This window comes from Grammomys surdaster, unplaced genomic scaffold, assembly GCF_004785775.1.
Source record: "Grammomys surdaster isolate TR1022 unplaced genomic scaffold, NIH_TR_1.0 126219, whole genome shotgun sequence".
NCBI lineage: Eukaryota > Metazoa > Chordata > Mammalia > Rodentia > Muridae > Grammomys > Grammomys surdaster.
In genome coordinates this window covers 4,141,403-4,164,190 of record NW_021621022.1, presented here as the reverse complement: position 1 = coordinate 4,164,190, position 22,788 = coordinate 4,141,403, and the positions used below count along the sequence as shown (strand labels likewise).

The window sequence follows — 22,788 nt, the reverse complement described above, 5'->3', positions numbered from 1 at the left end:
CGCCCTTTATTTGCAGCTAAATATTAAAAGTGTTTCAGAACTGTGGGTCTTGGCTAGCACGGGGTACCCCATCTGGGCATGGGCTTATTTTTAGGTTGAGGGTTACTCAGATTAGTGGGGCTCCTCCTCAAAGCCGAGCTCCTGCCCCTTCTCACAATCACTGGCACCCAGCCTGCGCCTGGGATCCTGGAGTCTGAGTCCACCGCCCCCTCCACCTGTGCCTTCGGACACGTCCGGAAAGTCACGAACACCTCTGTGCTTTCCGCTCGCTAGCAAACGCAGGTTCGGCCATTTCCGGCCTGTCTTCGGCAAGTTCCGCCGGGGCTGGTCGGAAATGGCCGCCGGCCGGCAGGGGGAGCGGAGGATCCGGCGCGGCCTGGGATGCGCGCAGCCGGCAGCCAGAGCGGCTTGTGGGAAGCGGACTTTCATGCAGACAACGGCAGTAGCTCGTCCCTGGCTGAAAGCCGGTAGGAGTCCGGGCAGCGTGGAAGCCCGAGGACCCGGGCAGGGCAGGAAAGGCTGGTGGGAAGGACCCGGCAGCCCGGAGCTTGCGGCCGTGGCGGGCGGGGGCGCGAGCGGCGGTGCCTGGGAGCTGCTGCCGCGGCGCAGCCGGGTAGGCCTGCCCCGCGCGGGGGCCTCGCTCCGCTGGGGCCGGGCACTAGCGGCCCGCGGGAACATCTCCTCTGGAAGCACAGCCTTCAGCTTCCCGAGATCACTCCCACATCTGGTCGCTTCTCTCGGCACAGCTGTGCGCCACTGCCCATTGGGCTCTTCTCTCCAGGTGGCCACTTCCTGCCAGGGTCCAGGTGCTGCTGTGCTGTGTCCGCCCGGGGCCTGAGTGTGCCACAGCTGAGGGATGGGGGTCCCAGTGACGCCCCAAATGGAGCGACTACTCTATTGGTGACAGCCCCAGGTCAGAGCCTGAGGAGCCGGGCAGCACCGAGTGTTTGCTCTAGACCATAGTGAGCAGCTGCTTAGCCCCTGTTGAGATATCCATGGCCCTCAGCCCACTGAAAATCGTTGGGTGTCAGCCCCCCAGCCTAGATTGCTGCTCTTTAAATTCTCAAGGCCTTTATCTGGTCCTCTTCTTTCGGGGAAGAGGAAAGTCAGTATGTGATTTAAGAGGTGGCGTTAGCGGTTCTTGACTTTTGTCTTGTTCTTCCACTTAGAGAGTCTGGCTTTTCAAGACTGGACTTCTTGATCCCTTCTCCTGTACCCTCCTCATCCATCCATCCATCCATCCATCCATCCATCCATCCATCCAAGCAGGCATGGAGGTTCCTGTCTATTGCTCAACAGTTAGCTTTCCCCTCTAGCCCAGTGACTATAACACTCTGTAGAGTCTGGGATGGTGGTTCCTCCCTGGGGCATTGATAATCTTGAGTGAAACTAGACTTTCTCAACAACTTATTCAAGCAGAGGACTTTTACATAATTTGTAATGAAAGAAAAGCCACTTTTTAAAACTCTTACTTGGTGTGTTAAACATAACCATTTCCTGTGAGGATTTCCAGATCTTTGCCTGTGGAGAGCCTGAAGAGTTGAAGTTAGTCAAAATGCTTTCTAGAGGAGACCTAGAATTGTCGATATTCAGAATTGTGTGTGGGTTTTTGTTTTGTTTGGTTATTTGAGACAGGGTCACACTGTAGCCCAGGCTGGCCTGGAGTTCTTGGTGAGCCTGTTGCTTCAGCCTCTGTAGTGTTGGGATTATAGGCTGGAGCCACCAAATCCAGACCTGGCATCTTCAGAATTTTTGAGACATGGGTTTGGTCACCAAAGGTGACAGTAGAGCTAACAACAAGCTTGTGGTGCATGCCTTTATTTTCTCACCCTCACTTTTCTAGAAGAAAAACCATCATTAAGTACCTGGTGTCTGCTGGAATCTTAGTGTTTAGGTCTGAGAGATTTTGCCTGTGAGTGAAAAGACCTCAGTAACCAGGTGGGAGAGAAAAATGGATTCTAGGAGAGAGGGGAAGGTCTAAAGTATGCTAGCAACTTGCTGAAGAAAGTGTGCTGATTGGAAAAGGCTGTGCTGTGTGAAGGCGCGAAGCCAGGGTGTGGTGGTTTGCACCTATAATCTCAACTGTAGGTAGGCAAGAGGCTCACCTGAGTTCCAGGCCAGCCTGCTATATGTCATGATCTCTAGCCTAGTGGTACAAGTCAGAGGGGAAGGAATTAGGCAGTGAAGCAGGCCCTGTCAGCTGTGACTGAGTTCGTTTGCTTTTTCACCTGTAGAACCCAGGGCTTCACACATGGTATACTGGCAAGCTACATACCATTGAACTACCGCCTTTGCTTTGGTGGTGACTGGAGAGGGGTTAAAGGTATCCTTTAAAGTAGAAGAAGGTATTAGAAATAGGAGTGTCTCACCAGATGGTGTCCTGGTGTGGCTATAACTGTCTCTGTACATAGTTCAGTGTGAAGCAGGGACCAAGAACCAAGGATCGTCCATCAAAAGTTCTAAAACTACCAGCTAATATTTGCTGGAGAACTAAGTTGAGTTGAGAAAGTTCTTGGTGAGTTGTTTCTTTCCAGGCAGATCCTAGTAGCACACACCTGAAACCAGCACTTGCTAGGTGCACCAGTAGTCCAAGGTCATTGTTAGCTACGTAAGAGAGTTTGAGGCCTGCCTGGGCTACGTGAGGCCTATGTCAAAAAAACAAGCTAACCAACAAAAAAATTTATTTATATTTGTTTCCTTTTACTTTTGGTATCTGTTCCCCTTGAGAATCTGTGATAACGGGACAGCTGAGCAAACGGGAAAGATTTTTCACATGTTGTAGGTTCCACAAAATGGCAGATTGTGTGCAGATGAAGTGGGGAACTCAAGGACAGAGGTAGGCTAACCTCTGAGTATTGTCCTCTCTGCCTGAACCACTTGTATGCACCTTTTGTGATTTCAGTCTTTCAGGTGTCTTGGGTGATGTAAGTAGGTGTAAAAAAAAAAAAAGCAGGATCTTAGGAAAAAAGAAATATGTAGCCTTGAGGTGCAGAGGGGCAGAGACTCATTTAATACAGCCCTCTACGTAGGCCATAATGTGTGGAATAGAGTATTGCTCAGAGGTATCCAAATGGCCCGTTAAAATCCCAGGGATGGAGCTGTACAAAGGAGAACAGCACACACATAAAATAGAGTAGAATCTAATATATACAGTAGTTAATACCTGCATGTATCCCAGAGAACAAGTCTGTGTTTGTAGTAAAGTGTGGAAAAGCAGGTGTCTAGGAAGCCCCATGTCTGCCCTAAAGTGTCAGCTCTCATTTGCCCACCGTTTGTATATTCTTCCATTTGCCTGGGCCCAGTAACTTTGAGACTGGCCGTGATGTTAATGATTAACATCCTGACGGTTGCTTTGTGGACACTTTACCCTGTAATCCTGTCCTCTCACGTGTTATCATCTTAAGTGGTCTCAACTTCTTTAAAATATTTTTCTCAACAAAAATATTTTATGTCCTGAGAGAGGAATATAAAACAGAAATAGGTTGGGAATATGCTCTCAACATATGTAACAAGACAGATAAAATATGTAAGCATATGGGACTGGAGACATGGCTCAGTGGTTAAGAGCACGTATTGTTCTTATAGAGGATTCAAGTTCATTTCCTCAGTACACACCTCAGGCAGCTCACAACTGCCTAGCTGTCTAGGCATAGGAAGCCAACATCCTTCTGACCTCCTTGGTGACATACACGGACATACAAATAATAAATGTTTTAAAATACACTCAGGCAAAACACCAATGCACATAAAATAAAAGTAAGAAGAAATCATTTTTAAAAATTAAAGAATTTATTCTTTAAAGTCACTGAGGACTGGAGAGATAGCTCAGCTAAGAAGAATTACTTGTTGCTCTTTCAGATTTGGTTCCTAGCACATGGTGGCTCACAACCATTTGTAACTCCAGTTTCAGAGGATCTGATGCCCTCCTCTGACCTCTACAAGCACCAGGAATGCATGTGGTACATAGACATACTTTCAGGCCAAATACTCATAGAATAAAAAAGTGAAATAAATTTAAAAACCAAGACACTGAGAGGTAGGAAACTAAATGCTAACAGGTTGATGTGTAGGGTAGGCTGAGAATCGGCAGGTAGTAGACAACTAAGTGCCCAGGAGACCTGACTGAAGCTACTCGTAAACTGGTCGCAAGTATTACTGACCTGTTTACATCTGAAATGTTTTTGTTTTGTTTTGTTTTATTTTGTTTTGTTTTGCTTTTTGAGACAGGGTTTCTCTGTGTAGTCCTGGCTGTCCTGGAACTCACTCTGTAGACCAGGCTGGCCTTGATCTCAGAAATCCGCCTGCCTCTGCCTCCCAAGTGCTGGGATTAAAGGCGTGCGCCACCACCGACCAGCTGCATCTGAAATCTTACAGTGATGTCACCGTCCCAGCTGGTGACTGAGGCCAGAAGGTGTTTTCTTAGATCCAGCTGTGTATTTTGTCTCCAAGTGTCATTGTTTCGGACTGCATAGAAAAATTACAGATGTGGGGAGACAGCCACCCACCAAGTCTGCTCCTTTGCTTGACACGGGCTGCACGCTGGTGTTTGTTTGAATCAAGTAAGGCTTGCAACAAACACAGAAACTTAAACCAGAAGCTAGCGTTTAGAAACAGGCAGATTTCATGTTAAAAGTTACTGTTTTTGTTTTGTTTTGAGGAAAATGTTGTAGGGTTTGTGCTGCATTACTTACGTATGATGAGAGAATCGCATAGGTGTCGACAGACTCTGCATTTTGTTATCTTTCCTGGTCAACTTCAGTTGTCTGTCTGTCTGTCTGACTTGTAAGGCCTCTGCTGTACTCAAAGCATCCCATTTCCACCAGCTGTTTCTTATTTGAAGGTTTTAAATCCCCTTGCCAGCTTTTGAGTCCCCTGCCCTCCAGTTACTGTGTTAATGGCCTTCTTCCAGCGTGGCTCTCAGCACAGATCACAGAATTCGGCACAGTGCTGAGGACAGCCACCTTTGCTTTTCTGCCTCCACTTTGGTTTTGTTTTTTAAAACAAGAAAACCAAATTCAAGGTGATGGGCTTTTCCTAAATGGGTGGGTTTCCTTGCTGCACTGATCGCAGTGCTGGAGTCAGACCTGCCAGTGTCTCAGCTGCGCTCAGTTAAATGCAGTCATTCCCTTGCAGTTTGAGATCAAAGTGTGTGCTTTCTCTTTATCTATATTGGATTTCCTCTGCAGAAATCCAGCTGATAGCTTTTTGTCTCTTGGATTTTCTCCCAGGCATGACTGACCCCTCCCAGCATGACTTCCTTTATTTCTTAGTTGTAAAATACCCAAAGCACCAAGGCTTTGAAGGAAGAAAACAGTAGATAAGGCCCCAAACTTGTTATTAATGGACTCCTTGGAAAATAGGGGCGGGGCGGGGGGGAGCTAAAAGGAAAGTGAGGTGGGAATGTCTGGAGCCTTGCCACCTCGACTTCACACGATGGCATCCATTCTTCTAATAAAAAACAGGTGAACATCTGGGCAATTCATGGGCAAGGTGCTCGTAAGTCAAGTCTTAGAGTCGAGAGGACCTTTGAGGCCAGCTGCTCTAAACTGTTCCGTTTAGGAGTTAAAAAGGATTAAGAAGGGTGTGGTGACTGTGATCCCTGGATCATCAGGAGTTTGAGGCTAGCCTGGGTTACATAGATTCTGCCACCCAAACCAAAAGGTGCTAAGAGCTTAGTTAGGAGGAGGCATTGTCAAGGGCTGGTGAATCAGAAGATGGCAGTGGTAAAGCAAGGGTAGAATTCTGTTCTCAAGAGTCACAAGCCGGTTTATAAACAGGTGAGCCAGCTTTACTTCAGCTCTGTGTCTCATCGTGAGTCAGGCCCAGGGTACTAATGATGTCCGTTATGTGGGCCACAGAAGAAAGGAAAAGTCTTGTGTTCTTGAGAAATGGAAGGCTTGGAAAGATCAATTCAGTCTCTGTCATACCACAGAGGTACACCTTATTAAACTGCTTCCTACATGTCTCTCACTTTCAGAAATATGCTTGGGAAAAAAGACTTAAAAGGTCTGTGATTCCACCATTCAGAAGATAAAGGCAGAGGCAGGAGGATTGTAACAAGTTTGGGGCTAGCCTGCTTCAGATACATTTTCAAAAAAAAAATTATTTATTTAGACAAGGGGCAAGGTCTTACTGCATAACTCTGGTTGCCCTGGAATTCACTGTGTAGACCAGGCTGGCCTCAAACTCATAGAGAGCTGCCTGCTCTGCCTCTCAAGTGCTCGGCCCTCTCTATTAGTAACCTCTTGTCTTTATCCTTCCACCACTTTTAATGTTTTTCCCTTTTAAACTCTGGTCCGTCAGCAGATCAGTCTTTTGATCACCCTTCCCCCCAACACACAGTCCTTTGATTCACAGGTAGTCAGGTGTGTTTAACTTCTGTGGGTGCACTGCTGTGTGTTTGCTTGGATTCCTAGGAAAGTAGCCATGTTTAACTTGAGCTAAAGTGACAAGCATGCTTTCCTTTTCTTATGGTTCATTTATGATATATTTTTTAAAATTCATCTGGGGCTTTTTTATTCTGGTTAGTCATAGAAATCTGTTCCCCCCCCCCTCAAATAGGTAATTACCACATTATTCACTGGACTGTCAAGTATGATATACTTTAAAAGACTGCAATAAAATATTTCCCTGTCTTTCCACCTTCCCTTCACTCTTGTTTGTTGTGGCTCTCAGGCTGGCCTCCAAGTCGCTGTTCTTTGCCTCAGCCTCCTGAGTGCTAGGACTACAGGAATACACTGCCAGGCCTAGTTTTTTGTTTGTTTGTTTTTAATTACAAAAATGATACATAGTTACCAAGTAAAAGGAATAGCAACAAAGTATTTCTTGCTAGTCAACAGACAGTAGACAAGTGAGAAGCTATGCACAGGGTGTAGGCCGCACAGATCCGGGCTTGTGTCTGGCTCCTCAGTTTTTTGCTATATTTTCTTAAGCAACTTTCCTAACCTCCACGATTTACCACATCTTTGTCTATAAAGCAGAAATTGCAGGAGCCCCCAAGTGGCTTCTGAAACAATCGATAGTGTGAGTTGTGTTGTCTGGAGCACGCTGTGCCTGGCGCCGCAGAGGTGAGGGAACTCGTGGGTGCAGTGTTACTGCTGGCTTTCTGCTTCAATCTAGGTGCAGAGCTGTCTTCCTTAGTTGTCTTTAATTACATTCATTCACTTGTCACCAGCCTTCAAAAAAAGAGTCAAGTCTCATGGTCATGGCCAAGATGTGTGTAGAGAACCTGTGTTAGGTTTTGATAGAATTCTCCTGCTCGATGAGGCAGTTTTGGCTGAAATGGGAGAAAGAAAATAGTACTGTATGTATGGATAGGTAGGCAGGTCTTGGGTGCACAGATAAAGATACAGTGGTGTATCGTTTTCTCTTTAGTAAAGAGACACTATAAATCTGAAGAGAGTGGTGGCTTTAATTATTGTGGTTATGGTGCATTAGCACAGTCATGGAGGATGTAGAAATCATCCTGTGTGTATGCTTATGGGACATGGGACCCTCTTCCTTAGATGAATGTCACGGGCAGTTTAACACAATGGTTGGGGCCTGAATTAGGCAGGCTGCCTTGGTAAGTGCTACCAAGTGGACACTGTGCTTTGGCTTTCTTGTGTACTTGGTGCAGTGGCATTGTCCTGTACGGTTGTTGGATGATTAAGGTGGTCATTAAGTCTACACATTGAGGAATGTGTAGACTTAACCTGCCTCACACGGAACATTCAAGAAGTGTTGGCTCACAATTATTGAGAACCATATTAAGCACATGTGAGGTTTCACTTGGTTAACACCTGGAAGGGCAACCCAAGTGGAACCAGGCACATCTGGTGAGTGTCTTGGCATAATTTCTTCCAGTTCCTCTTTGTCTCTCTCCTTACCCTCTCCAGCTTTTTAGGATATAACTGTTGAAAGACACTAATGCAGATCTAAGGAAACAGATGTCCCAAAGTTTCCTAGTAAACAAGAGCTTATTCTTTTTTTTTCTTTTTGTTTTTTTTTGTTTTTCGAGACAGGGTTTCTCTGTGTAGCCCTGGCTGTCCTGAAACTTACTCTGTAGACCAGGCTGGCCTTGAATTCACAGAGATTCACCTACTTCTGCCTCCCAAGTGCTGGGACTAAAGGTGTGAGGCCCATGTTCAGCTTCGCTTCAGAGCTTTATTCTTTTTTTTTCTTGAGCTTTATTCTTAAAAGAAGAAAAGTCAAGTAGAATGGTTATGATAAGAATTTATCAATAACCTCTTAAAAGTAAGGTCCTGATAGAGCAGAATAGTATTCCTGCCAATTCAGGAGTTGGCTGAAGGCTAAGGAATGCTAGAGGAGAAGGTAGCTACAGAGGAGGTGACAGGGCCAGGTGTGTGTGTGTGTGTGTGTGTGTGTCAGAGAAGGAAAGAGGTAACAGAGGAGGAGGTGATGGGGATGACAGAAAAGAGACAAAGAGAAGATGGAGACAAAGAAAAGGAGGTGACATGATGGGGTGGGTGACAGAGGGGCGGAGGTGACAGAGGAGGAAGTAGGAGGTGACAAGGGGGTAGGAATAGATGACGGGAAGAGGTGACAGGGGAACAGGCTGTAAATTTCAAAATTGCCTAGAGATGACAGTGTCAGCTGAGCGTTTGATTAGTATTTTGTCATAGCTGCCATCTCTGTATGGGAGATTTAAAGACTAGAGAGGGAAAAAATTGAGTTTCTCTAAGGAGTTGAAGAATCAGTTGAAGTGATGACCTAAGTTTTGAACCAAATAATATTAAATTGAGTCTAATGGGAGTCTAGGGATTTGGCAGACCTTTGTAGTTGGGAAACTTTATGGAATCTGTAAGATTTAAAGTAGCTTGTATATGGAGTTTTTCTTCTTTATGCCCGCTTGGTATGGCTCTTTTAGTGGCAGAGTATGTTTCCTTATCATTTTCTGGGAGAAGAGAGAGAGAGAGAGAGAGAATTCTCACCTACTCTTAACTACCATTTAGTATGAAGGAAAAATTGCTCTGGGTCCCTTTCTCTTTGCCCAGTCCTGGTCTTCTGGCTTTGACCAGACAGAAGAATGGGAGATGTGGTGAGCTAAGAGACACCTGAGTTCTACCCACCTGTCACCATCGCCAGTGAGTGCTGGCGAATGGAAGCTTGGATTCTGTTCTTTGAAAATGTGTTATCCTCTTCCTAGTAAACAATGATTTAAAAAATAGCAAGACATTCTTCTAACTGAGCAGCTTCACATGGAAACACGCTCTGGCTGTGTGCAGAAATGCTCAAGAAGGCCTTGATCGTTATGGAAACCAGAAGCGTCTCCCTAGTGCTTACCTCGCACACAAAAGGGCTACACTAGTGCAAGGCCTTTTTGTATGGGTGGTATTCAACTACTAATGCCTGTGTGGGGGCGAGTTTTTTTTTTTTTTTAACTGCTAGTGCCTTTGTGGTAGGATGTCTCAGGGTAGGAGTACAGGGGTCTGTCTTTCTTCTCTTCTTTCTTTCTTTTTCTCTTTCTTTCATCTCACAATAAAAATCACATTTATTTATTTACAAAGGCCCGAGTGGGTGTTGAGAGTAAGAGGGAAAGGGAAGGCATGACTGAACTGCTTGGGGACCCTTCCCCACCTGGAGCAAGATGCCATTCTTACCTCCTTCCCTCAGCCAGGGCTCCTCCAAGTACCTGGATCACAGGCAGAGAGAATGTGGTGAGAGCTTCCTTGGTATTCCAGTTGAGCAAAACCCAATTCCATACCAAAGGCATCTGCTTTCCCACCTCTCCTCAAATAGAACTTTCTGGCCTAGAGAGAACCAGCAAAGAACAGAAAGGCAGGAACTCTGGAAGAGAAACCTCACTATTCTTTCACCAAGGAAGCAACAGTGGCCAGGGTACCAGTCAGAGGCATTATCACTGGGAGAATTAGTCAGTATGCTTTCTGGTTACCCAATACCCAGAGGGCCCAGGGACCCAGCTTCCTCAGTGCTATGTTCTTCCACTAGATTAGCCCTTGTACTCACTCATCTCTGTTGACAAAGTTGTGAACCAGAAATCAACAAAGAACACACACCTCCCCAACTTGCATGAGAAACCCCATCAGATCTTCTGGAGAGTGGGGCTCAAAATACTGGTGCCTGAAGCCTGGGTTCATGGGAATATATATGTGAGCTCATGTATGTTTGGAAACAGTGGAGCCAATCTGATTCTTTGTGGGTCACACTGTTCAGCTTTCTTGAGCTCCTTTCTTAAACTGGCTGTGTAGCTAAGGTTAACCTTGAACTTTTTTTTTTTAGATTTATTTATTTATTTTATGTATATGAGTACACTGTTGCTCTCTTCAGACACACCAGAAGAGAGTATAGGATCCCATTACAGATGGCTGTGAGCCACCATATGGTTGCTCGGAATTGAACTCAGGACCTCTGGAAGAGCAGTCAGTGCTCTTAATCATTGAGCCGTCCCTCCAGCCAACCTGAACTATTTTTAAAATTTATTTTTTATTTAAAAATTGTGTGCATTGTGTGGGTATCTGTGTGTCTGTGAATACAGTGCCTTTAGAACCCGAGAAGGGGACATTTGGATCCTCTGGTCCTAGAGTTATATAGGCCATTGTGAGCCACTGACTCAGGAAACAAACTGTGGTCCTTTGATGAACTGACTTCAGCCCTGACCTTGAAGTCTTGATTCTACTGCTTCTACCTCTCAAGTGCTCAGATCATGGGCATACACCACCATAACTGACTTAACAGCTCTTAATATAAGTGAAAAGAAAAATCAGGTTGCAAAAGAGAACATACGGTGTCCTAGTTTTATAAGCATGTCTGCGTGGGTAAGGAAAGCCTCTGCCTTTGGCAAAATAGCATATGTGTTTCCCCTTCAGGATCCATATTATGTAGTCAAGAGAGAGAGGTAACTTCCCTTTAAAGCAGACAAGTGGTGGGTAGGAAGCAGGGGCTAAGAATCTAAGGATCTGGTCAGTAGGCTGGAGTGACCTCACCTGAGAGGTTGGTCAGTGTTAGTGACTTGTGCTTAGCCCTGGAGTTTGTGAGCAGTAGGATTGGAGCACCATGTGAGAATATAGATCTTTAGAGAAGCAGTAAGAGACGGAGAGTCTCTGCCAGAGGCACACAGATGCCTCTCTTAACCTGGACTGTGGGTTGTCAGGATGAGGAAATGGCCACCAAGAAAGCATGGCTGTGGTTTTCCTGTCTCTGGATTCTGTGTTCACATTTATCATTGCTGTGTGGTGTTGAGAATCTCTAACTTGAGAAATTCACGTGAAACACAAGACTGATAATAAGGCAGGGCTAGCTGTCCAACAGACCGTTCTAGATGGGTGCCCATAGGTTTCTCAGAAATAAACAACCCCAAAGAGTGACTGATACAGGATTACAAAGGAAGCAATCCACCATCCTATAAGCAAGAATCAGCTAGAATAAGGTGAGCCAGGAAAGATAAGTAGGTACTGTTACTGTTACAACATGAAAGAACTTGGCTAGGCTGAGTAGTGATACAGGCAGAGGAGAGAGCTGATGATCATGCCTGTGGGCTGCATCTGGCCTGCACATGAGAGGGGGGGGAGGGGGGAGGGGGAGAGGGGAGAAAAAGAGATAGTGTATGTGAGTGTGTGTGTGTGTGGGGGTCTTACTGTGTAGACAAGGCTGGCCTTTAACTCACAGAGGTCCACCTGTCCCAGTCTCCCAGGTGCTGCTGGGATTAAAGTTGTATGTCACTGTGCCCAGAGAATGTCTTGCTTTTTATAGTTTTCGGTGTAAGAATGAACAACATTTAAAAAGTGTTTTATTTTTTTAAGATTTGTTTTACTTTATGTATATGAATATTTTGCTTATGTGTATGTGTGTACCACGTGTATGCCTGGAGTCATGGAGGTTAGTTAAAAGTGGGCATCAGATCCCTTAGAACTGGGTTCCAAGCCATCATGTGGTTGCTGGGAACTGAACCTGGTACTACTGCAAGAGCAACAAATGCTCTTAACCACTGAGCCATTTCTCTGGATCTTTCCCCCTTTTTAAAAGACTAAAATATGCTGCAGATATTTTTTGTGACCCCCATGCATACTAAAATATTAGTTGTCTACTAGCCTTTGCTGAAAGTTTCCAGAAGGCAGCACAAAGGCAAAGTGAAAGTTATGAAGGAGGTGAGAAGGTTTGGAGGCTGGAATGGGCTCTGATAGGCACCAGATAGAGACCCAGGGGCGACAGAGGCAGACTATGTCCAGAGACTGCAATTAATAAACTTCTAGGTTAGCAACATGAGTTTTAAGATTCAGAAAGTTCAGTGACTCCTCTCCAAATAAAAACCCTACAAGTAAATACTGTTTAAAGATTTTTCAAACAGCAGAGTGTGGGCCTGGGGAGATTGTTCAATTGGAAAAGTGCATTCCACACAACTTGGAGGGCCTGTGTTTGATTCCCAGCACTCAAACTCCACATGCACTGCACGCATCTGTGCTGGGGAGGCAGAGGTGTGAGCATCCTTGGGGCCAGCCAGTAAGTATAGCTTAATGGTAAGCTCCAGGGCTGGTAAGAGATCTTCTCTTAAAAAGTAATGTTGGAGCCCTGTGGTGGTGGGACATGCCTTTGATTCCATTCCTCAGAAGCAGAGGCAGGCGGATCTCTGTGAGAGGCCAGCCTGGTGTACAGAGAATTCTAGGACGTTCAGGTCTATACAGAGAAACTCTGTCTTGAAACCAAAAGGAAGCAAGCAAACAAAAAGGTAAGATCAGATTGAGGAACATATCCAAGGTCAACTTCTGGCCTCTGAATATGTATGTGTCCACTCCACCCCATATAGAAAACATACACAACCCACACCCAACCAGACAGTGGATCAAATTGCCTTACACATACAGATGCACTGACATTTTGCTTTGTAATGGCAATGATAAATCTAGAGGGTTCTCCAGCGTATAGTGGAGAAGGAAAATTGTGTGTGTGTGTGGAGGGGGGACGACAACCAGAAGGAAAGAATGAGGCACAGAGAGGAACAGAATTTTGTGAGCAAAGAAATGGCAAGGACATGAGCAAACCTAGAAGACCATGAGCTAAGACTAAAGTAGATCACCATGTGCCTGATGCAGGTTGCCATGCTGTACTCTGAGTGGAGGGAGCCATCAGAAATACCCGTAAACCTTTGGCTTGGCTAAGCCAACATTATATTTTAAGGGTATCAATTAAAGAAGACAGATAAAATACAGTTCTCCTTAGTATGAGAGAGGGATTGTGTTAGGTTCTGTTGATAAAAAACCTGCAGATACTCGTTCCGTATGTAAAATGGTATAGCATTTGTACTTCTGTTATAAGGAACTTTAATACATGTTGTGATTCATTACTGCTTCATAACTGTAATTTTACAACTGTTACAAATCGTAGTATAAATATCCATGTTTTTCAACGGTTTTAGGTGACTCCCGTGAAAGGGTTGTTTAACCCCTCAAAGGGTTAGCAGCCCACAGACAGAGAAAAAACCTCTGTGCTGTATGCTTTAAACCATCTCTGATTACTTATAATACTGTGTTAGTCTGTCTTCTTCTGTTGTCACAAAACATTTGTAGAAAATAAGGAGGTCTATCTGGCTCAGGTTTTTTTATTCATTAGTAATTTCATACATATGTACAGTGTGTTTGGATCTTATCAGTCCCTACTACTCATCCAATCCCCCCACATCCACCTTCCAGTTTCATGCCCTCTTTTTATAACCCAGAGTCCAGTCAGTTCTGTCCTGTGCATGGGTATAGGGCCATCCATCAGAGCGTGGGCAACTTAACAAGGCCATTTTCCTGATCTCTAGCCTAGCAGCTTTCAGTTGCTCGAGCACCTCAGCTAGAGGTATACTTCACGAGGTCTGTCCTCATCCTCCTGAAATATTGAGTGGCTTAAGCTTGCTCATAACATTCAAAAAGCATCATGCTGGCCTTGGCAAATGCCTCCTTGGCTATGTTACACTTGTAGTGGATGGAAATGAAGACCACAGGTGGTTTACTTGTTGGTGTTATCATATTAAAATTTTAATTATTTTATTTATTTATTTTTTAAATAAGAGTCTCCATACATTGTTCATGTTGGTCTAGAACTCCTAACTCAAGTGGTCCTCATGCCTTTGTCTCTCTAGCAGGCATTTGCCATCATCCCAGGTTAACAGATTGAGTCTTACTTAAATACTAAATAAGACAGAAAGATAGGGAGAAAGTGAGATGGGCTGTGGTCATCAGTAGACTGTGTATAGTAGAAGAGACCTGAGGGATGGGCCAGCAACATTCAAGTTGGAGCACAGACCAAATTCAGTAATACATAGGGTAAATTGGTAGAGAATCTGGGGTTAAGTCATATGATTGCTGTAGGCTAGGACTAGGGTGAAGGTAGAGTATTACTTAAAAAGGAGTAAGTGAAAAAATTATTCTAAACTATTATTGCAAGTCTATTATTGTGATTATGATCACAATAAAAATTGCATGATTTGGCACAAGACCAGATGTAGGAGCTGGAGATTGAAAAGTAACTGAGAGCCGGGCAGTGGTTGTGCACGCCTTTAATCCCAGCACTCGGGAGGCAGAGGCAGGCGGATTTCTGAGATCGAGGCCAGCCTGGTCTACAGAGTGAGTTCCAGGACAGCCAGGGCTACACAGAGAAACCCTGTCTCAAAAAACCAAAAAAACAAAAACAAACAACAAAAAAAAAACCCAAAAAAACAAAACAAAACAAAACAAAACAAAACAAAAAACCAAAAAGTAACTGAGGCTTGTAGCCAGTCTGTAACTTTTTGTACAGCATACTCAGAAGTGAATGCTTCCATGCAGCCTCTGAGTTTTATAACGCTTCCAAGCAAAGGTACTGCTGCTTTTCTGATGATAAAATGAGCATCTGACAGTGGGGTTCCATCCAGGCCTGGCTGCTCTGAGGTCTCTTTCCTGAGTTTAGCACATTGTTTCTGACTGGACAATGGTGGAATCATGGGTAGATCTAAAAGTTGTTTGGAAAACAAATTTCTTGAAGTGACTGGTGCACCTCAGGAAAGGCAGGAGGTCCTCATTGTGGTGCAGAGCAGCCAGGCAAGCCTTGAGGATAGCTTCTAGAAGATCTGAGCATAGTGATGTTTGACATCATCATGGAAGCAGATGGATTCATTAACATGATACTGAGAGCCTTACAGAGTCCTTTTTAAGTATGAGGTAGGAGGAAGACTGGATGTCCCCAAGACAGAAAAAGAACATGAGTCAAAGGTGTGGGTGTGGTACTAAAAATGTCCTACCATAAAAACCAAGGGAAGAGACTGGGCAGCAATCAGTGACACCACTCATTCATTAACTCGCAGTAGACACAGTGATGACATAGCAAGGCTGGAGTGAAAGGGTCCTGCTCTCGGGGAATAGGGTTTAGTGTGGAAAGTGGGCGAGAAAGAAAAGGGGGGGAGAGAGAGAGGGAGGGAGGAAAGGAGAGGAAAGGGGGGAGGAAAAGAGAAAGAAGCAGAAGAAGGAAGTCAGTAGGTTAATACCAGAAAGTCAGAGAGTGTCAAGGACTACAGAAGACAACTTTAAGGTGAGAGCATTAAGAAAGAGCCTTAGCTGGGTGGTGGTAACAGGGGGATCTTTGAGGTCAAGGCCGGCCTGGTCTACAGTGAGTTAAAGGACAGCAAGGGCTATACAGAGAAACCCTGTTTTAGAAAAACAAAATAAAACAAAACAAAAAGAAACTGGACCCGAAGCCCCAGAGTCAAGCAGGAAAAGCCATTACAGACAAAGCAGCAAATATGCAGTAGTACAGACCTTAGTGTGGGTGAGCGGAAAGGCAGCACAGAGAAGCTCAATTGGAATGAATGGTGAGGGGCAGTGCATGGAGAAAGCACATAGCGATCCTAAGGGCAAGAGAAGCTGCTTCTGGTTTGCAGTGTGAAGGATGCATTGTAGGCAGGGACGGGGCAGGTCGGCAGGCATGAGTGCTGTGGCTGGTGAGGATTACACGGTGCACACTGCACTTGCCCTGAAAACCACTCGAGATCTCTTTGTGTAAGTGTTGGGGGGGGGCATTTATTTCTGGATGGGAGTGTTACAGAAGAGGGTTTGAGGGCTTCTTTTTATGCTTGCAAGCTGTTAACTGTTTAGGAGGCAAGATCCACACTGTTGGCCATTGGTTACTCTTTGGCTTGTGGTGGTGAATGAGACAGAACTTAGTCGGATGAAATTTTTTAGGATCAGTGTTGGTTTCCATTAGAACATTTATTTCTGTTGTCAACTTTGCTTGTATGTTGGGTGCACTGGGAGCACTGTTGCCCAGATGCATTGAACCCAAGCTCCTCCTGCCTTTGCTTCCTCCATGTGGGATTACAGGGATGCCACCTGGCTCACCACGCTGATGCTGGTTCATTTATCCCTCCAGATGCTCCTCACCTGCCTCCTGTTACCTTGAACTCCATTCTAGTTGTAAGCATCACCTCACCGACAAAGGGCTCCTGTGTACTTCTGAAGTCCGTGTACACTGCCTGCATCTTACAGCACCCTGTTTTACACCCTCAGGCCTATCAGCAAGCAACAGCCACCCAAGTAGTTTGCCTGTGAGAAAATTCCCAGCATCCTCGTGCTTGTCAGTAGTACCCACTGACTCCAAACAGCTCTGTTTGATGGATAGTATGTTCTGTGACTGCTGAATCTGCAAGGGAAGCCTTTTCAGAAAGACTAATTAAAGTCCTTAGCAGCACCTTCCGTAGTGAGAACTTTCTGTTTTCTCTTTAAACCAGGAGAACAAGCTCTGGTGTCCACTAGTTCAAGAAGTCCTGTGTTGAAGCATGATGTTACTACATAAGCCAGAGAAACGAAGAGCTCTGCCAGGTAGGGTGAGCGAGAAGGCCCCGGCTTCGTGGCCTGGAGTCTGTCTTTTCTTCCCTCTGTTCTGTTCTTTATTTACTCATTGGGATGGTAGAAGCACAAACATTTGAATAAAAGGATACTATGGATGCTTTAGAAATGTGGGTCATGAACCAGGCAGTGGCCACATCTTTAGTCCCAGTACCTGGGAGACAGAGGCAGGTGTATCTCTAAGAGTTTTAGGCCAGCCTGGTCTACATATTGAGTCCAGGACAGCCATAGTGAGACCCTGTCTCCAAAACAAAACAAATGATCTAACAAAGGATGAAATGTGGAATGTTTGTGTAGAAGTTATTTATCTGAGTTTGAAGATTTATTTTTATTTTTTTGAGGCAGGGTATTACTTTATATAATTCTATCTGGCCTAAAATTGTAGACCAGAGTGGTTTCACACTCATAGAGATCTGCTTCTCTTTGCCTCGTGAATTCTGGGATTAAAGTTACTTGCTACCACTCCCAGCCCTAATTTATTTTTATGTGTGTGTGTATGTGTGTGTGTGTGTGTGTGTGTGTGTGTGTATTTGTGCACACAAGTATGTGGAGGCCAGAGGCTTTGCAATCCCTGGAGCTGTAGTTGCAAGTGCTTGCAGGAGCTACCCCGTGAATGCTGGGAACGAAGCCTGGGTCCTCTACAAGAGCTGTAAGCACACTGCACTGCTGAGCCTCTATTTAACAAGTTTAGATTATCCACATTTAGTATTTCAAGGATAAATTTTGTTTGCTTTCTGTTGCCCTGATCACTTGCTCTCCTTAACCCTTAGTAAAACTGCCATCAGCTTTTGTTTTTACTTTAGAACAGAAGAGACCTCAGGAGACTTTAACCGGTGCACATCTGGAACAAAGATGGAGGCTGGGAGTGGCTAGCCTTTGTGAGACATTTGTTGTAGGAGTGCTCCTGCAGGTGGTTTCTGCCTTCTTCCCTTGTCCCTGCTGGGTATTGAACTCCCAGATTTGTACAAGATGGACAAGTTCTCCTCAGGGGTTTACATCTTGTCTCTCAGACTCAGTAAAGTTTGAGGTCAAGGGTTATTACTGTGCTAGAATTTTTTTTTTTGGCATATGCTAGACTGTCAGAAGTACATGCAGTCTGTCTGTCTGTCTGTCTGTCTCTCTCTCTCTCTCTCTCTCTCTCACACACACACACACACACACACACACTCACACTCACACATTTTTGTTTCATTTTTTTTGAGGCGGGTCTTGTTGTGTAGCACTGGCTGGCCTTGAATTCAAGACTTTCCTACCTGGGCCTCTTGAGTGCCAGTTAGAATGGCTGTGTCTGTCACCCTACCTGGCTATGAATGTCTTTTGTGTGTGTGAAGATGTAAAAGAATGAAATTGGAGTATCTTATGGGCATAGGCTAGTATGGACTCTATGTATATATGTATGTGTATATACATACATGCATATATATATATGTGTGTGTGTGTATGTATGTATGTATGTATGTATAAGTGTACTCTATACAAGTTTGACTTGTAGCTGTGTCCAGTTTAAGGGGAATGTAGGTAGGCTGCTTCTGTATGTTGGGGTTATAGAGTTTGGTGAGGGACAGGACTGGGAAGCTGTGTCAGTACTGTGTCTTGGTACCTCACGTCCTCTGCTTATTTTCATAGTAAAATAAATCATACCTTGTTATCTGCATGCACTTACATCCACTTTACAAGATGAGGTCACTGAGGATAAGGGCCAGCTGCAGGTCTGTCCCTGAAGGATACAGGACGATACCTCTCATTTCTAAGTATAGTCTTCTCTCTGAAAGACCAAGTTACTGTTTCTATTTTAAGAAGGAGTGCCTGATGTCTGCTAATGGAAGATAAATAGAGGCAAGCTGGAAAATACCTTTTATCTACTCCTGGGTGAAGTTCAAAAGAGTTCTCTTAACTCTTTTCAACTCTAAACTTAACAAATTGGGCTTCTTGGAGTTGTTTTTGCTAAGTAGTTCAAAAGGAGACTTTCATGTTCCGGAGGACCGAGGGTCAGTGCATGTTGCTTTTCTCCACCTCATGCGGTGCCCAGCTCTCAGGTAGAACCATCTGTGCTGGGGCTGGGGAAGGGGTGGCAATGGAGCTTTGAACGGAAGCTTTTCAGAACTGACAAGATTCTCCTTCTCTTGCAGGCCTGATTGTTGGTAGTGACATGGAGGACGGGGCTGACATTTCAAACTGCCAGCCATTTTTACCAGTCACTGCATAACTTGAATAGAAGCTATGCATATTGGCTGGCCAACAGAGCCAAGGAACAAAAACTATGGCAGTTAAAATGGTCTCTCTGAGTCCAGGGCTCTTTCCCTGGATTTTAACACCGTGGATCTCTTCCTTTCCATCCCATCAGCAATGTGGTACCTTTGTCTGTTTGATGATGACAGCTGATACTTAGGATTTGCCTGACTAGGGTTAGAGACCTGAGTCACAGCGAGGAAAATGAAATTTCCATTTTATTTGGTGCCTTGTGCAGGGAGCGCACTGATTCTTCCAGAAACTTGTGTGTGAAAAAGAGATTGAGTTTTGTCAGACAGACTCATGGTTATGGCAAGTGATCCGACGTGATCTGAGTGGGCAAGAGCCACAGTGAACTCATGACAGGCTATACCATGTTGCGGAATGGGGGAGTGGGAAACGGTGGTCAGACCTGTATGCTGCGCTGGTCCAACCGCATCCGACTGACATGGCTGAGTTTTACACTGTTCATCATCCTGGTCTTCTTCCCCCTCATTGCTCACTATTACCTCACCACTCTGGATGAGGCAGATGAGGCTGGCAAGCGCATCTTTGGCCCTCGGGCTGGCAACGAGCTCTGTGAGGTAAAGCATGTTCTAGATCTTTGTCGGATCCGTGAGTCTGTGAGTGAAGAGCTTCTACAGCTAGAAGCCAAGCGGCAGGAGCTGAACAGCGAGATTGCCAAGCTAAACCTCAAGATTGAAGCCTGTAAGAAGAGTATAGAGAATGCCAAGCAGGACCTGCTGCAGCTCAAGAATGTCATTAGCCAGACAGAGCACTCCTACAAGGAGCTGATGGCCCAGAACCAGCCCAAACTGTCCCTGCCCATCCGACTGCTTCCCGAGAAGGACGATGCTGGCCTTCCACCCCCCAAAGTCACTCGAGGTTGCCGGCTTCACAACTGCTTTGATTACTCTCGTTGTCCTCTGACATCTGGGTTTCCAGTCTATGTCTATGACAGTGACCAGTTTGCCTTTGGGAGCTACCTGGACCCTTTAGTCAAGCAGGCTTTTCAGGCTACAGTGAGAGCCAACGTTTATGTTACAGAAAATGCAGCCATCGCCTGCCTGTATGTGGTGTTAGTAGGAGAAATGCAAGAGCCCACTGTGCTGCGGCCTGCTGACCTTGAAAAGCAGCTGTATTCTCTGCCACACTGGAGGACAGATGGACACAACCATGTCATCATCAACCTGTCCCGGAAGTCAGACACACAGAATTTACTGTACAATGTCAGTACCGCCCGGGCCATGGTGGCCCAGTCCACCTTCTATGCTACCCAGTACAGAGCTGGCTTTGACTTGGTCGTGTCACCACTTGTCCATGCCATGTCTGAACCCAACTTCATGGAAATCCCACCACAGGTGCCAGTTAAGCGGAAATATCTCTTCACTTTCCAGGGCGAGAAGATTGAGTCTCTGAGATCTAGCCTTCAGGAGGCCCGTTCCTTTGAGGAAGAAATGGAGGGTGACCCTCCAGCCGACTATGATGATCGGATCATTGCCACTCTAAAGGCCGTACAGGACAGCAAGCTAGATCAGGTGCTGGTGGAATTTACTTGCAAAAACCAGCCGAAGCCCAGTCTGCCGACTGAGTGGGCACTGTGTGGGGAGCGGGAAGACCGGCTAGAGTTGCTGAAGCTCTCCACCTTCGCCCTCATCATCACTCCTGGGGATCCGCGCCTGCTCATTTCATCTGGGTGTGCGACACGGCTCTTCGAAGCCCTGGAGGTGGGAGCTGTGCCGGTTGTGCTTGGGGAGCAGGTGCAGCTCCCGTACCATGACATGCTGCAGTGGAACGAGGCTGCCCTGGTGGTGCCCAAGCCTCGTGTTACAGAGGTCCACTTCCTGTTACGAAGTCTCTCAGACAGTGATCTGTTGGCTATGAGGCGGCAAGGCCGCTTTCTCTGGGAGACCTATTTCTCCACCGCTGACAGTATTTTTAATACCGTGCTGGCCATGATTAGGACTCGAATTCAGATCCCAGCTGCTCCCATCCGGGAAGAGGTAGCAGCTGAGATCCCCCATCGTTCAGGCAAAGCAGCTGGAACTGACCCCAACATGGCTGACAATGGGGACCTGGACCTGGGGCCTGTAGAGACAGAACCGCCCTATGCCTCACCTAAATACCTCCGAAATTTCACTCTGACTGTCACAGACTGTTACCGCAGCTGGAACTCTGCACCCGGACCTTTCCATCTTTTCCCACACACACCCTTTGATCCTGTGTTGCCCTCTGAGGCCAAATTCCTGGGCTCAGGGACTGGATTTCGGCCCATCGGTGGCGGGGCTGGGGGCTCTGGCAAGGAGTTCCAGGCAGCACTTGGAGGCAATGTCCAGCGGGAGCAGTTCACAGTTGTGATGCTGACCTATGAGCGGGAGGAAGTGCTCATGAACTCCCTGGAGAGACTCAACGGCCTCCCCTACCTGAACAAGGTAGTGGTGGTGTGGAACTCTCCCAAGCTGCCCTCGGAGGACCTTTTGTGGCCAGACATTGGTGTCCCCATCATGGTAATAAAATGGGCAGTGTGTTTTACTGTGCGGAATAGTACCTCACTTTTAATGCCTTCTCTACTTTTTATTACTTTTGCTCCCTTGTGGTAGAGGTGAATGTATGTATACTTCTCTGTGTGTGTGTGGGCGTGCGTGTACATGTGTGTGCATGTATGCACTCCTGGTGCTGGGAATTGAGCCCACGGCCTCTTGCATGCTGGTATAGCACATTTATCTGTTATTTATAGACCCACATAGGTGGTGCCTTTCCCCATGAATGCAAACTGTTTGGAGAGGATTAGGAGTGAAGCCTTATTGGAGAAGATGTATCACTGGGGTTGGACTTTGAGGTTTCAAAAGCCTACCCCAGGTCTGTCTATGCTCTCTGCATAGCTCTCAGCTGCTTATCCAGTACTGTGCCTGCCTACCTACCACCATGCTCCCTACCGTGATGGTACTGAACTGACCCTCTGAAACTGTAAACAAGATCCCAGTAAATGCTTTCTCTTACAACAGTTGCTTTGGTCATGGTATCTTTTCACAGCAGTAAAACAGTAACTAAGGCATAGGTGGCGTTGAGTTATTTTAAAGTGTGCTAGTTTGTGAGAGACACACTTACTCATACAGTGGACGGTGGAGTGGCGTTGGCTTCCTGCTTCCAGTAAGCAGTTACTGAAATCCACCAGCAGACTTGCCAGAACTAATCCTTTCTTTAATCTGTTGGGAAATGAGTAGGTCCTGTGGTTTCTGGGCAGCTCATTGCAGCGATATGATACTTAGCTGGAAATGGCAGACACTCTGCAAACAGACTGCTCTAACACACTTTCTGGAGTAGCATGCAGTCTTCTCTAGTTATTTTTAAAAGGAAAGAGTTTCAGATTAGAGAATTTCAGTCTAGTCACTAAATATTTTGACTGTGTTTTCTGCTTCAGGGAAGCAGGTATTTAGAGCAGCAGTTGAAATTGCTGGCCCTCTTGGTGAAGGCAGGTGTTAGCACCAGCATGGGTTTGTCTATAATGCTCCTCAAAGGTTTTTCACCTTAATGCCAACATAACCTTTTCTTTGTGCTACAGTTAATAAGTTCGTTGTAAAATTAGCTTCATAGGCAGTCTAGTAGACTATACCTCCAGGGAAGATGATTCAAGTCAGCATACTGGCTAATGAATCAACCTAGAAGTATCCATGCAGCTGCAGAGAATGCTGGGCAGGCATTGTGCCCAGGGTTCAGGCAGGCATCAGGCATACAGGCTAAC

General features: G+C 45.7%; 1 protein-coding gene across 2 annotated transcripts in view; it reads left to right on the top strand.

Annotated features, from left to right (window-relative positions):
* Positions 1-359: 359 nt before the first annotated feature.
* The window catches only part of Extl3 (exostosin like glycosyltransferase 3), a 44,881-nt gene continuing 22,452 nt past the window's right edge, over positions 360-22,788 (top strand). The window contains exons 1-3 of one of the 2 annotated variants that reach the window (XM_028758834.1): positions 360-467; positions 16,700-16,790; positions 18,947-21,553. In XM_028758834.1, coding sequence (XP_028614667.1) covers positions 19,406-21,553 — 2,148 coding nt within the window. In that variant the 5' untranslated portion in view covers positions 360-467; positions 16,700-16,790; positions 18,947-19,405. Of the gene's footprint in view, positions 468-16,699; positions 16,791-18,834; positions 18,854-18,946; positions 21,554-22,788 lie in introns of those variants that run through there. The other variant, XM_028758835.1, reaches the window with a different exon arrangement.